Source organism: Vulpes lagopus, chromosome 3 (assembly GCF_018345385.1).
Source record: "Vulpes lagopus strain Blue_001 chromosome 3, ASM1834538v1, whole genome shotgun sequence".
Taxonomy (NCBI): Eukaryota; Metazoa; Chordata; class Mammalia; order Carnivora; family Canidae; genus Vulpes; species Vulpes lagopus.
This window is the reverse complement of record NC_054826.1, coordinates 23933062-23949505: the sequence shown is the minus strand read 5'-3', so window position 1 is coordinate 23949505 and position 16444 is coordinate 23933062. Positions and strand designations below refer to the sequence as shown.

Genomic DNA, 16444 nt, shown 5'->3' with positions numbered 1-16444 from the left:
TAGAACATAGTATGTGGGAGTCCATTGCAATGAGGCCAGTGTGCTCTGCATGCAGGGAGGGGTCGGCTGGTCAGATGTGGGAAGCCTGAGAAAGACTCTTTAGAAGGGGGAGCCTAAGAAGATGGGAGGGTTCATTTCGATTGGCAGCTACTCTTAAGTTTTCATCATTTCTTGCTGGTGCATCCATTCAAATCTCTCTTCATTGAAGGAGGAATTCGTGTACCCACTGGAAGACTTAACATTTTTTTTATGACTTTTTACAACTGTTTGTTCTCAGTCTCTATTCCAACACTTGGGGTTTATTCTTGATTATAAAAAATAATTAATGGGCACCTGGCTGGCTCATTCAGTTAAGCATCTGCTTTTGACTCAGGTAGTGATCCCAGAGTCCTGCAATCGAGCCCTGCTTTGAGCCCTGCTTCGGGCTCCCTACTTAGCAGGGAGTCTGCTTCTCCTTTTCTCTCTGCTCCTCCCTGCTGCTCACCTGCTTTTCTCTGTCAAATAAATAAATAAATAAATCTTAAAAAAAAAACCAAACCCCAATTGTAACACCCCTACGGTATTTATTTATTTGCTTTCTGCATGTTCTAGTTATCAATTTCCTCTGTCAGATTAAATTTAAGAGACATCCATATGAGAACGTAAGTTTGCAAATCCTTTGACTATCCAGGTAGATATTTGCAGCAGCACACCCCTTACTTACCTAGTAATGACCCTGGGGGAAAAAGGGTTAAGTGTCCAGGAAGAGACAAAGAAGTGGCTTTTTTGGTCGATATCAGGCTAGTTATTTACTTACTTAACCTGTTTGGAGGGTTTAAATCCTAACTACTCTTTTATTGTAGTAGTACTACTAAAACCAGTATTCTTGCTGTTATGAAGAGACCAAGTATTCACAGTTTTCTGCCTTAGCTTGATCAAACATTAGTCAGGCTTTTCATCCTCTCAGGCCCCTGCACTCTCATTTACCCCAAGTATGAGCAACCACTAATGCCTCACCATGGCCTGATCATGCTTCCTGCTTCCCACCACTCATTTGTCCCATTTCCTCTCAAAAGTTCCTGCTAGCCTGTCAACCCCTCTCTGTAAAAGGAAAGCATGTTCTGTTTGATTTCGAGATGCTATCAGACAGATCTGAATTTTGGAGCATCTTCCTTATTCCAATAGAGTTTTTGAATAAAATCTCTTTATATAAATCTGGATTTCTTTTTATTTGACAAAAGAAAAGATTTGGCATTAATTTTGAAAGACTGGATTTCTGAGCTGTGAATGGTTGCATTTTCATGTAGGTTGTTGTTCTGGTTGCCTTTTCATCAAAAAGTTTGTCTTAGGAACTGCCTTTATTGAAATATGGAAGTCCAATCTGAAGATACATTTATCCTTATGAGGAACCATAGGCTTTCTTCTTACTGCTATCACTAGGATTTTTAACCTACTTTATGAATGGAATGTTTTCATATTGTCATATTATTGTTTACTTTGAATTGCACCTACATTTCTACGTTGTCTTTACCATTTTCTCTTTCCTTCAGGCCCTTTTAGAAATTGGAGATAAAATGTTTCTTGTAGAGAAATTCAAATATAATAAATTACTTGCACATTTTAGACCAGCATGATGACATTGGCTCACCTCTTAGCAGCTTACTTACCAAAGAAGCTAGAGACTGGGGAAACAGAGGGAGAATTGGAAATATGACCTTTGATTCACGGAAGCCTGGTTGTTTAGTTATTTTATGTTTTTAAAGTGTTGCTAATTATTTACTTAACAAACAAATGGGATTGACTTTAGAAATACATACACAGGATGTGTATATATGTCTAAATATAACTTTATTTAGTGCTCATAACAACCCTGTGCAGTGGTTACTATTACTATTTGCAATTTGCAGATGAGGAAAAGGAGGTTCAAAGAAAGTAAGTGAACTGACCAAGGTCCCAGGTGATACGTAGGAGTTTGGTTTTAAATCCAGGCAGTCTGGCACCAGGGGGCATGCTCTTAATCATTATATATGCTGCCTTTCTTAATGCTTAGACATTTCTTTCAACAGCATTATTAAAACAATTATATCTCTTTTAAAGGAAAGAACCTTATCTTTCCTTGAAAATGTATCTTTTACATTAATTTTGAAATCATGTAAAAAGTTTCAGCAACAGTGAAAACAAAACTATTTTAATTGTCTTCCTTATTGTTAAATGTGTTTGTTTTAAAAATCGCATTTGTGGAGATAAAGAATATATTAGTGAAAGCAGAATTCACTAAGAATAAAAGGGTTTTTTTTCCCTTACTAATATCACTGGCTTTTAAAACTTATCTTTTGATAATGGACTTTTTTTTTTTTAATCACTGAACTAAGTTTCCCACTGTCAGAATTTGAAATTGTTTGTGTTACAGCAATTAAAGCATTTCTTTATTGTAACTTTTATTTTTCATTCTTTCCTTCTGCATATTATGTTTTCTGGTGTCTCATACAATGTGTTATGGTTTAACCAAAGAGGTTAAAATCAAAACATCAGCAGGCAGTTTTCTTGACCATCCTGGTAATGTTGAGGTAGGCTCTCCCCAGTGACAAATTTTATTTACCTTGTTGAAATGTGAGCAGCTGGCATGAGAAGGTTCTAGTGAGACATGGAGTTAAACAAAGCAGTCACCGAAAGAAAAGATATTCAGATAAAGTTATGGAGTGAAATTTAGGGAGACTAGTTAAGGTCAGGAAAGGTGGACATGCTGCCTAGAGCCAGCCAGGCAAAAGGTCAGTGTTAAGACCTCTCAGACTCCAGGGCCAGGTACCTGGTCCATGAGATTGAGAAAAAGGGTTAGTGGTTTGGGAAGGGAGGAAAATAAGTGGACTTTTTAATTTTAAAAGAAAAAGAATAGTGAGTTCCTTATATTTGGCTGCTCAGACACTTTGTAGCAGAGAAGACCCTAGAATGACACCAAGGAGGCTCAAATGTGTTGATGTTTCTCAGAGGCAGACTGCCATCATCATCATACCTCATGAGAAAACTGGTGAAGCACAGAGTGGGGAAAAAAAGCGAATACTAACATTCATAGTGAGTAAGAGAAAGAAATGAAAGAGAGATCCTCCATAGTGATATAAATGGCAGTAGCTGCAAACAACTTTTTTCACCTTGGTTTCTCGATAGCAGAAATACTGTTCTTTTGAGCTGGATAATTCTTTGTTCTGGGTGCAGTAGGGCTATTCGGGGACACTGGAGGATGGTTAGTAGCATCCTTGGTTAAATTTGAGTAGCTCTTCCCAACTTGTGACAATGGAGAACCTCTCCACATATTGCCGCTCACATGTCATTTGGGGAGGCAAAAATATACCCGGTTGAGAAGCACTGCTCTATACATAAAGAATAGCTGTGTAGCAGTTCCTCATCCTCTCAACATGAGAAAACAAATGATTTAATAATCATGTGGTTGTTGGGGCACCTGAGTGGTTCAGTCAGTTGAGTGTCCGACTTTTGATTTTGGCTCATGTCATGATCTCGGGGTCCTGAGTCAGGCTCCATGCTGGTTGTGAAGCCTGCTTAAGATTCTCTCCTTCTCCCTCTGCTCCCTCATTCATGCATGCGTACACTCTCTCTCTCTCAAAAAAAAAAAAAAAATCACTGGTTGTAAACATTGAACAAAGAATCTCACCATAAAGTTAGATGAGGGTGCTAAGTAGCAGGCATGGGACTTCCTAGCATAAGTGGGATAGGGAACCTGGTCAGTTATAATCCTATCCCTTCCCTTGTCTGCTGTGTACATTCAAAATCTTCCCAGTCTTTGAGAATAAGTCAAAAGCTACATCCTCAATAAGGCACATACAGAGAAGTATTATTTCTGTTTCTCTGATATGTATTTAGCATTTTTAATTCATAAGTAAAAGTGAGTTGATGTTTAAAAATATTAACAATTTATTTTCAGTAATATAGTAAATTAGAGAATCTGAAAATCCCCCTACCACACCTAGAAAATTTAAAATATTGCAAACATTCTTTTAAATACTTAGCTAAGTACACAACAAATAAAGACAATTTCTGCTGACCAAAACTGGTGACCAGGCATCAAGCCTGTGAATTAAAGTTATGTTAGTTTTCCTTGTGTTTGTCGATAGGGCATTTGAGTTCTGAAAGCCACAGATGTAAGAAAAAGGCCTTGAATCTAAGCAAGGAGGGGAAATGGAATTGAAAATCCCCAGAAAGGTGATCTTTCCAGAAAGCTGGAACTGATAACCCCCAGAAGACTATAAATACAGTGAAAAAGGTTTGACCTGGGAGGTGGGGAGGGGTGGGTAACAACAGTGGATCAGCACCAGGCAATGATAAATTGGTTTCTGGGTTTTAACCTTGTTCTGAATCAAAAGCCGACTCCCCTGAGTACTCAGTCAAAGGCCTGTCCTCAATGACACTTAGATTGCAAATTTACATTACTACCTGCATTATACAGAAGCCTGTAAGCTGAGAGATAACACAAACATGAGTCTGGCAAGTGTTAATTAGCAGGAAAGCAAACAAAAAACATTTATGGAAGGACACATTGCCCACTCTGGCTATGGAGTCTGTACTGAGGACTCGCTCACAAGACAGAATTATAAAATACAATGAAGTATCCCCCAAGACTGAGAGTCAACTAAGGAACAGTAAGATTAGATTGTCCAGAATTTAAGATTATAGAAAAAGTAGAGTTATAATACTAAAACATGAGAAAAAATATTATGCTATTAAAAAAAGAGATAAAGCATGTTTGAAAAATAGCCAGACAGAATTTCTGGGGATAAAAAACACTCAACTTGTCAGAAGAAGCCAAAGCTCTTTTTGACCACTCCTATTTCTGTCTCAACTGAACTCTTTCTAGGGGTAAACTCTACTCAATGTGTGTGTGTGTGTGTGTGTGTATTTATGCATGTATGTATTCATAGAAACTCTAGAGTGCTGTGTAACACTGTTTTGTATTCCTTAATATTAGTGGTTTAAATCCATATGTATTGTTCTGAATATTTTTGTTGCCAGTCAGTGTTAATTCTTGAGAACTAGCCATATTACGTGGACATACCTTGTTTCTCTTACTTGTATGCACAGTATAGACATACCAGCATTCTTAGACATTTTCCTCTTGATGGGTCCTACTTTGTTTTTTTCTATTGTAAGCCATTCAATAAAGAACAGCCCTTTCTACATACCTCTCTCTGGGTGTGACGGTGTAGTCCTCTAGGATAAATACCATACAGTAGAATTGCTGAATTAGGAATTATGTATATTTTAATTTTAATACATACTTGCAAATTGCCCTCCAAAGTAACAGTTTACCTTTTTCCTCACTCCCTTATTTGACTATAATCCTCCACAGTTCTTGACCAGCACCACTTGATATTATTAAACTCTTTTGTCTTTGTCAGCATGAGCACTAAAAACTCTATCACTGTTGTTTTAATTTGCATTTTGGAGTTGGACATATATATGTGTATGTGTGTGTGTGTTTGTTAATATCCTGTATCCCATTTTCCTATTGGGTTTATGTATTTTTTATTTGATGTGAGACAGCTATATATTTTAGATACTAATTTGTACTTTTTATTGAAATTGCAAATATTATCTCCCAGTTGTCTTTAAACATTTACATGGTGTTTTTTATTGTGAAGAAGCTTCATTGTTTTTGTTTTCTATCATTTTTATAGAAGTATTTTCTTTTTTAAAGATTTTATTTATTTGACAGAGGGAGAGAACACAAATGGGGGAGAGGCAGGCAGAAGGAGAGGGAGAAGCAGGCTCCCCACTGAGCAGGGAGCCCAATGTGGGTCTCAATCCCAGGACCCTGGGATCATGACTTGAGCCAAAGGCAGATGCTTAACTGACTGAGCCACTCAGGTGCCCCAGAAGTATTTTCATAGGAATATTTTTACCCTTCAGTTTTTAATCCTTTTGAAATAGTTTTATGTACTGTGTGTGATAGGGCACTAACTTTATTAAATTATTATTTTTATATAGATAGCCAAGGTCTCAATACCCTGTACTGAATAGTTCTCATCATATTCCAAATCCGTATGTGCTATTCTGTTCCTTTACTGTTTCAGTGATTTTCAAACATTTTATAGAGTTGGGCAAAGTAAGAAATAAATTTACATTGTAACCTGACATACCATCCCACATACCTGGGGGCACATGCACACACACACACACACACACACACACACTCTAAACAGAATGTTCATTAAGCAACACCCCTACCTAATAGGTGTGTTATATTTATAGTTTTTCATCTCTTCCAATCCATTAAAAAACAAATTTGTGGTAACTATTAACCTGACTACTATTATTTTCCAACTTGCAATTCAGAAAATTCTATTTTATTTCATTAATTCCTTTGTATTTTCTAGTATCATTAACACATTAATTTTTTGAAACTTTATGACACATCTTTATATCTTTGTTCTTTTTTTTAAATTAGGTTTTCCTTGGGACACCTGGGTGGTTCAGCAGTTGAGCACCTGCCTTCAGCCCAGGGCATGATCCTGGAGTCCCGGGATCGAATCCCATATTGGGCTCCTGCGTGGAGCGTGCTTCTCTCTCTGCCTATGCCTCTGCTTCTATCTCTCTCTGTGTCTCTCATGAATAAATAAATTTTAAAAATCTTTAGGGCAGCCCGGGTGGCTCAGCAGTTTAGTGCCACCTTCAGCTCAGGGTGTGATTCTGGAGACCCCAGATCGAGTCCCACATCAGGCTCCCTGCATGGAGCCTCCTTCTCCCTCTAGCTGTGTCTGTGCCTCTCTCTCTCCGTGTCTCTCATGAATAAATAAATACAATCTTAAAAAAAAATTTTAATTTTTAAAAAAATAGGTTTTCCAATGTCCTACATTTTCACACTTTCATATAGGTTTTTTTTTTTTTTTTTTTTTGGAATTGAGTTCCATAACAAATACTTCTTGGATTTTGACTGATTTTTCACTAAATTGATAGAATAATTTGGAGTAGATTTTATGATATTGTATTATCACCTGTAATTTAGGTCTCATTTGACTTAGTATGTCTGAAACAGTTATTTTTTTTCCTTTTTAAAACATATTAAAAATAAAAATCATATGGATTTAAGATGTACATAATAGTTTGATATACATATATAGTGAAAAGTTGCTACAGTCAACTAATTAACATATCATCTCAGGAAGTCATTGTGTTTTTGTAGGATGAGTGTACCTGAAATCTGGCTTATTTCACTTAGCATAATGTCCACCAGGTTAAAGTCTGAGTTTCCTTTTTTTTTTTTTTTAAGATTTTATTTATTTATTCATGAGAGACATAGGCAGAGGCAGAAACAGGCTCCCTGCAGGGAGCCTGATGTGGAACTTGATCCTGGGACCCAGGGACCCAGCCTGAGCTGAAGGCAGACGCTCAACCACTGAGCCACCCAGGTGCCTCGAGTTGCCTTCTTTCTCATACCTGAGTAATAGTCCATCTTCTTTACCCATCCTTCTCTCTCTGGGCACGTGGTTGTTTCCACATCTTAGCTCTCATGAACAATGCTACAATGAGCATGGCAGTGCAAATATCTCTATGGGATCCTAATTTCATTTTCTTTACGTATATACCCAGAAATGGAATTGCTGGATCATATGGCAGTTCTATTTTCAGTTTCTTGAAGAATCTCCTTATCGTTTTCCATAACGGCTATAACAATTTCCAATCCCATCATCAGTGTATAGGAGTTCCCTTTTCTCATATATCTGTTGATCATTTGTATCTCTTCTTATGCGAAATATTTATTCAGGTCCTTTGCCCATTTTTAAATTGACTTATTTGTTTTCTTGCTTTTGAGTTGGTTGTGTTCCTAATATATTTTGGATATTAGCCCCTTAGCAGATTATGGTTGGTAGATATTTTCTTCCATTCTATAAGTTGTCTCTTAACTGTGTTGATTGTTTATTATGCAGGAACTTTTTAGTTTGATTAATTCTACATGTGTATTTTTGCCTGGGTTCCCTATGCTTTGGGCTTATACCCATGAGATCATTGCCCAGACCAATGTCAAGAAGCTTTTCCTTTATGTTTTCGATTTCCCTGGTTTTATGATTAGGATGGAAACCAAATTCTAGAATATGTCAAAGACCTAAGAGGGAAAGACAGCAAGAAACCCTGACATAGTCTGGTTAAGACATTGTTGCTGGAACTGTACTCTTGATGTCAATGTTCAGAATAAAAGCACATAGTAGATTTTTAGTACAACTGTGAATGGATGGGTGAATGAAAGTCATGTAGCAGGTGTTCAGTAAATAAGTGTCGAATGAATGGATAAATGAAGAAATGATGCTTATTATTGCTAGACATTTGCCATTACTGTTGTGATTAATTTCTCAATTCTGCATAGGTCCTAAGTCATTCCCCCTAACTTTAAAGTCCTGGGTGGTAGGATATGATTAGTCAGGTGCATTGACCTTACCCTCAGAGAGTTAGAAGCGATATATGTATTTTTGGCTTACATAGTGACTGAGGAGGCTTTGCTCCTCATTAAAATTTACACAGAGGGGAAGGGTGTTCAGATTCTGGTTATCCAAAAATATAATAGTCCATTACCACTAATAGTCCACAACCAGTGTTGGATTAACTTCATGTTAATTATTTGGAAATAATAGTAACCTATTTGATTACCAATACAGTTTAACTATTAATTGTATTTTCTCTCTGATATGAACAGTTGTTATAATATTGTCCTATTCCTTATGTTGTAGAAAAATGTATTTAATTGATGGAATTTCACTCAGTGCTATACCCTCAAATTAAATACTACATTGTAGAATGAAGAAGAAATGTGCCTTTCTAAAATTCAAATGGAACCATGTCCCTTTTAAATTTTTCTTTGAAATAATTTTAAATAAGTTTAGAAAGTAGAGAAATAACCACTGTACCTGGTACTGATGGAAATGGAGGAAAACTGTGACCAGCAGGAACTTTATTTAATAAAACTCAGCCAGCATCTTGGCTAATTTTAGAACATTTTCCATAATATTGCTGAAGCTTTGAATTATGGTTGGTATACCCAACTTCATTTGTGTAAACCATTCACATTTTCTAGTATTTCCCTTTCTTTTGATGCTATCTGCATAAAATTCCTAAAAGTTTTAGAATAAGCTGTGCTTATACCACACTAGCCACATAGTTCTTAGGTCTTGAGGAATTCCAAAGGGAGGACTTGGGAGATTGTGTGTGTATGAGTATTTATGTATTCAGATATACATACACCCATACACACTTTTGTTAGGCTTACATCTTTTTGTATTTCTTGTGCACATTGGTGATTTTCTGTTCTCAACTACAGAATTCAGGAACCACAGGATTTTAGACTCTATCACATCAGTACCACACTGATCAGATGTCATGTAAATAACTTGATAGATTCAGTGAAAAAAAATAATGATCATGAATGAAATTTAATTTGGGAGGAGGTGAAGATGTTAAGAATCAAGGAGCAATATTCTTTTGTTCTTGTACAAATTTTGAATATGAAGTTTACGATACTGTATTTTATTCTTATTCAGAGGAGTTATTTTATAAACTCATTAAACTCCATATGATAAGAAGCATCACATAAATGGAATAACAACATGTTAAAAATAGGATTGATTGCTTTACATTTATAAAGTGGTGTTGGCCTCATGTTAGAGTGGCCATCCTACTATTTCAATGAGGATTCTAGATGTTCCATCTATATTTTAGGATGTAACATGGGACCGCATTGACTTCTATGGTAAAGTAAAGGAGAGCTCCATATTTCCTATCTCTGCCTCAGAATTGTCCCATTTTGTTAGTTTTTTATGTGCACTTAACTCTTACTAATAAAAGTTTCTACTTTTAAAGCATGCTTGGAAACACTGTTCTATGTAAGAAATTTTAGTTTGCTTTTTCTACTTTTTTCCTTTTTTATAAAGGAACAAAGTAGACTTTTATTTCAAGTGATATGATTCCTAAATGGGCCCGTTAAGGTCTGTTATAATTTCTTTGAAGATTTCAAATTGCTTAAATGTCCATATACTTTAAAATTTTTAATTATAAAAATAAGAGAGCATTATGAAAATAAAAGACAGATGTAAATTATTATATGAATTTAAGTGCAGTCTTTTAAAAATGTAGTTCAGAAAATGATCAAAGAAGTATAGTCTTAAAAATGTCGATGTCATGGATGTTTTTGCAATACTCTAAAATAGCAGAAATGCTGTTGTTTTAGGGAAGAAATGCAATGGTTTTGGGGAAGTTGAAACATTGTCCATTGAGTTCAGTGGACATAATATTAGTTTGTTGGCTAATTACAAAATATTTTAAAGTTAGAAGTGAAGCTTTTTACATATTTTTGATTTTCAGATAGGAAAGCAAGCTGCAGAAGCATCTGTGAAGTACTGCAAGAAACAGGGAGGTAACAATCATAGCTTGGAGCCTCGCCTGACTTACAGGGAGGCTACAGTGCAGTTTGTTTGTTTTTTTTTTGATTTTTTTTTTTTTTTACAGTGCAGTTTTAATAGAAGCATTTAGTTGAAAGTGGGAATGTTTAAAATATGTCGATCATACAATTTGTCTATCATCACATTGCCATATTGCTGCATTATAAATTTATTTCATCTTCTATTAGTATTTTTTTTCATTCAAAATATCAGTTCAGGGGATCCCTGGGTGGCGCAGCGGTTTAGCGCCTGCCTTTGGCCCAGGGCGCGATCCTGGAGACCTGGGATCGAATCCCACGTCGGGCTCCCTGTGTATGGAGCCTGCTTCTCCCTCTGCCTGTGTCTCTGCCTCTCTCTCTCTCTCTCTGTGTGACTATCATAAAAAAAAAAAAAAAAAAAAAAAAAATTACAAAATATCAGTTCAGGAGCACTGGAGTGGCTCAGTCAGTTAGGCATCCGACTCTTGATTTTGGCTTAGGTCATGATCTCAGGATTGTGAAATCAAGCCCTACAGCAGGATCCAAGTTCAGTCTGGAGTCGCCTGTCCCTCTCCCTCTGCCCCTGCTACTGCTTGTGCATCTGCTTGCTCTCTCTCAAATAAATAAATAAATAAATAAATAAATAAATAAATATTAAAAAAAATTTCAGTTCAATAGTTTGAAAGTGATGAGGAATTTAATTCCATTGTCATGAGAATTTCATAGTTTTGACAGTTGGTACACATAGTTGGTTATGGGAATCTGGACTCAGCCACACCCAAATTTGTATTCATAATCATCCTGATATATGACCTAAGGAAAGATAGTTAATCTTTCTTTGCCTCAGCTTCCCCCTTTATAAAGTAGGAATGATAAAAATGGGTACTTATCTCATAGAACTGCTACAAAGATTAAATGATATGAGCAATACAGAACTTCAGGCAGTACATGATAGCTTTTGTTAAATTCCCCAATGAGGTCAATATTGAGAGGAAGTTAAGTAGGAAATTATCCAGCAGTTAATATATCACTAAAATTCTCCTTACGATAGTTCATTTAATGCTCTCTTTAGTCTCATGAATATATATTGTGCCATTTTACAAATGAGGAAACTGAGGTGTCCAACATAAAGATATTTTGTGTTGCCCTGTGAGTAACCTTAGGCAAGGAACTTGATACAGAACTGCTCCCTTATGAAATGGGGATGATAATTCATATTCTAACTTCCCCATGTGTTAGGAGGCTCCAGTGAGCTGCATCACTGAAAAGAGAGTGGTGCCCCAGAGTCACCTTCTGGAATGTAAATATCTCTGTAATGCTTCCTGCTAGGAGTGAGAATGCTGCTGTGCCTTATTGCCAGTTTTTCAGCAAGAAAGATGATCTGTCTTCAGCCCCACAAGGTGCCAAAGAAATAATGCAGGGGTCAAAATAGCCTTCTCTGGGTGTTCTGGCCTCCACCACCTCTGGCAACTCCATGGCCTACAGCAAGACCTGGGTCTCAATCTGAGCAGGGTGGCTTTGCCAGCATAAACTCAGGCTGGGCAGAAGCCAGCAGTAATGAGTGACACTCAGCTCTGACCTAGGGAGAAGACTCAAGAAATCTCCAAAGGCTTTGTCCTTGAAGCAACAACTGAGCAGAGTTTGCAGGACATGAAAGAATTTTCTGTAGACTTTGATAGATGGTCGATCTCCCACACATCTTTTTGACCTCCTGTGGCCCCTTCCTTCGCTTTAAGTTAAGATATCCTTTCTTACTCCAGTAAGGGGATAAACCAAATTAGTTCAGCTTTTCTAAGATTGATGCAGTACCAACAAAGACCATAACTGCTATGAACAGAGACTGGAAATGCAGACCCCTCCATATGGGTGCAGTCATTCAGCATTTGTCCCCCTTGGCTGGCATATTTCGCTTGTAATTGGTGTCCTTTAGGTTCATCCATGTTGTTACATGTTGCGAATTTCCATCCCTTTTAAGTGGGTGATGTTCCATTGTATGTATATATCACTTTTTTCGGGGCATTCATCATTAGGATTATTTCCACATTTTGGCTATTGTGATATAAGTCATCTGAAATATTTAAACTCCTAGAAGCAAACAATAGAATGGTGGTTGCCAGGTGCTGGTTGAGACAGAATTGGGGAGGTATTAGTCAAAGGTACTAAGTTTCAGTTATGCAAGACAGTTACGTTTTAGAGATTTACTGTATAACATTGTTGTTATTGATGACTACACTTATGGTACAATTAAAATTGGTTAAGATGGTAGATCTCATATTAAGTATTTTTATACCACAATTAAAAAAAATAAGATACTTTTTTGCAAATGAAATCAGGGCAGTTATATAATTTGAGTTTTGCTTTAGAAGGACAATTTTGGTGTTGTTATAGAAAGTATGTGGAGGAAGAGAAAATGTAGCCAAGAGAAGATAGGAGGTCATTTGTCTGGTCTTGATTAAAAACAAGGTTATTGAGAGGAAAAAAGTTATAGGGGAACTGAGTCTGAAAATTAAACTGATAAAGACAGAATATCAGGAGAGTAGCATATAAATTTATTTGATATAATTTTATGTGACACAGGATCCTTCATAAGGAAATGAAGATTCAAAGAAGTAGTTAAACCTGAGTATTTTTATGCTAGGTTTGAGGAAGAATAGACAGTCATAGGACAATATGATGGGTCAGAGTATGAGATAAGTATAATAGGTTGGGAGAAGTGTAGCAAAGCTTGTTAGGATTCTTCTCTGCATCCCCTTGTCTTCAGAGATGAAGATACTCCTTTCTTCCAGGTATAGGAAGGGACTATCTCAGGGTTTTATGACCTATTTCAGTGGAGAAGGGCAGGCCGAAGGTCAGAGTGACCTGCTTTGCTGTTTTCTCATACTCCTTCAGCTTAACTATTCAGTATCCCAAGGTGCCACATTTTGAGGGTAGTATGTCCTGAACCACCTCAAAGGCCTATAGTAAAAATGGCTGGAGACAACTGGGCAAATTTGATTGATATTTCAGAGGTAGAATCAACTGAATTCAACCACATGCGATTCAATGTCTTGAGTCAGGGGACAAGAAGGCTAATCCGTCTCCCTTGGATATGTTGAGTTTGAGGTACCCATGAGATATCTAGGCTTAGATGCTTAGTAAGTGCCCAGAGCTGTGGACCTGGGGGTCAAGAAGGAAGTCTGGAATGGGGCCAAGAGTTTTTGCCAAAAAAAAGGATATTAGAAATAATAGTTGAATCCAACTTGGGAGTGTCAAATTGAAAAGTAGAGGCCAGAGAGCAAAGTCTCAAGGGATACAAACGTTTATGGGTAGTTGGAAGAGTTGATGTGACTGGCAAAAATGTTAAGATCCTGAAATAGAAGCAAGGTAAAGGGAATATTAAGGGGTATGTAGTCTCTGGCAATGTCTGATGTTTTGGGGATATCAAGTAAAACATGAGCTCTGGAAAGAGGTCACCAGGTTAAACAATTAAGGCCATTTTAAACCTATGATAAAGTGCTTTCTGTAATGTGGTAAGATACCAGAATTTGCTATATTGGGGTGAAGACAGAGATATATGGAGAACTCCTTTATGAAATTGACTAATGAAGTAAATTAGTTTGACAGAAAGACAAGGCTAGGTTTTAAGGATACCCCAGAGCTAGAGGTGAAGGAGGAAAATTTACAGAGAACGGAAGCTTAGGACCAAATATAATGAACTTTAAAGCATTTTCCCTTATTATTAGAACCTAGTATAATTTCTGGTATGCAGTAAATGCTCAGCAAATGTACCAAGATACATAAATTCCTTCACTTTGAACCACTCAATTTTTTCTCTGTATAATTGAATCTTGTTGAGATTTGTCTATACCTAGGTCTTTTGTGTGTTTCTTATTTTTTTTGTTATTGTTGTTTTTTACACTTTCTTTTTGCGCATATAATTCAACTCAGCACTTTTGTAATTACAGGAGTAGTTATTTTAGGTATGTGCTCACAAAGCACTTCACACTAGCTGTACTTCACTGTTTGCAAACTTTGCACCTGGTCATTGCTTAAGGAAGCATTTTTGTGAAGTTTTAAATGTAATTAAAAGTGATGTTACACTATTTAGTTTCTGTTTCTTTCTATATTTTGGTTCAGCATTCTGCTTTTACTGATACTATACTATTGAGCATGAGATTGAGAAATGTATTTATATAATATAGTGCCCTCTCCCAAACACAACCCCTTATTTCCCCTTAAGAGTAACCACCACTGTCCTGCTTTTTATAGAGTCATATCCTTGCTTTTTAAAATTGTTTTATCAGGGCATCTGGGTGGCTCAGTGGTTGAGCGTCTGCCTTCGGCTCAGGTCGTGATCCTGGGGTCCTGGGATCAAGTCCCACATCAGGCTCCCTATGGGGAGCCTGCCTCTCTCTCTGTGTCTTTCATGAATAAATAAAATCTTAAAAAAATTGTTTTATCACACAGGTGTACACCCCTAAATATTATAGCTTAGTTTTATTTCGTTTTTTAAAGGTATTTTTTAAAGTATCTTTCATTTTTAGGTTTATTTCTTTCCTTTTTCTAGTTTAACTGTTGAGAAAACCCAGATCATTCATCTTACAGAGTTTTCTCACGCTCTGGGTTCTGTTGATCACTTTCATGGGGTGCAGTTTAATATGTTTTTCCATCCTCTGTATTTCCAGTAAAATGTTACTTGGATCTAGAAACTTAGTTTCAGGACCCCCTCCCCCTTTACCTTTTTTTTTTTTGACAAAACTATTTCCCAGGTAGTGGGGTGTTCCTACTCAGGAGACATACAGTTCTGTGTCTGAAAGGGTTTGCAGCAGTTGATATAAAATGCCTAGATCTATTATTCACTAGGGGTTGCAACACCCTGTCTCAGATTTCTAATTTCTTCACTTATTGGCTGGAATTGTATAAAAAGAAAAATTTCCTCCTCTATTATCTGGTTACCAGTGGCACATTTAGTATAAGAAGAGGAGTGCACTTGCCTGATATTTTTCTTTTATTTACCTCTGCTAAAAAAACAAAAAACAAAAACACAAAAACAAAACAAAACAAAACAAAAAAAAAAACAAAAACAGGTTGAGTCTTATGTATCTGCATAAGTGGGATATAGGTATCTATATATAGTTGATATGGCCTCATGGCTTTGTACTGGCATTTCAAATTCAGCAAAAATTCAGAACAACAGGGTAAGTGTTTGAACTCTGCCATTCATCTGTATCTGTATCCAATCCCTACATGTTTTTAAGGACTAAGGAGACTAGGAATGATAGAATTAGCATATCACACAAATCCACATTTTACACAAAATGTTCTTGTAATAACTACGAATAACATGATTCCTTAAGGGAGTCAAAACAGTTACTCCATTCTCTCTCTTAGGTTTTGTTTGTTTTTATAGTTGGAGTGTTTCTATACTGTCAGAGTGTATGACACTCCTTTATACTGTGCTCTTTCCCCTATATCCTTGTCAGCTGGAAATTTTAAGGAGATTAAGATTATAGCCTTAGGCTTTTGCTATTCTGGTAATGTAACAAACCTTTTCTTCAGCTGTGACTCTGAAAGAGAATAATAAAGAGAACAAGATCTATGTTGACAGAGGAATAATTCTTCAAAGGAATGTTACATTCAGAAACTGTTGATTGAGCATTATTATTGATGACTTAAAACTCCTTTCTATATATTGAATCTCCCCTAAATGTAACTTTTAAAACATCTTTTGTTTTGTTTTCTTCTGTGGCTAATAGTTCGTTCCAGTGTGCCAGTGGAAAAAAATATCACTTTAGAACGACCTTCTAATATAGAACTCACATGCCAATTCATAACATCTGGAAATGTGAATTCAGTAAATGTGACTTGGAAAAAAGGTGATAAACAACTTGAGAATATTCACACCAATGCAATAGGAAACATCCTGTATACCCAGTACATGTGAGTACATAAAATTTTAACCTGCACAGCTAGATGAAATTCATTAACTTGGAAACATTTTTGATGACTGGGCATTCTTTCCTTTACTGTCTCTTGAAAGTTATGCTAATATTCTAATTTGCATATTTACAGAAT

General features: G+C 36.4%; 1 protein-coding gene across 1 annotated transcript in view; it reads left to right on the top strand.

The window, feature by feature from the left end:
* Positions 1 to 16444, top strand: part of EMB (embigin) — a 48757-nt gene that overhangs the window by 15366 nt on the left and 16947 nt on the right. The window contains exon 5 of the mRNA XM_041749917.1: positions 16126 to 16309. Within this exon, the coding sequence (XP_041605851.1) occupies positions 16126 to 16309 (184 nt within the window). The remainder of the gene's footprint in view (positions 1 to 16125; positions 16310 to 16444) is intronic.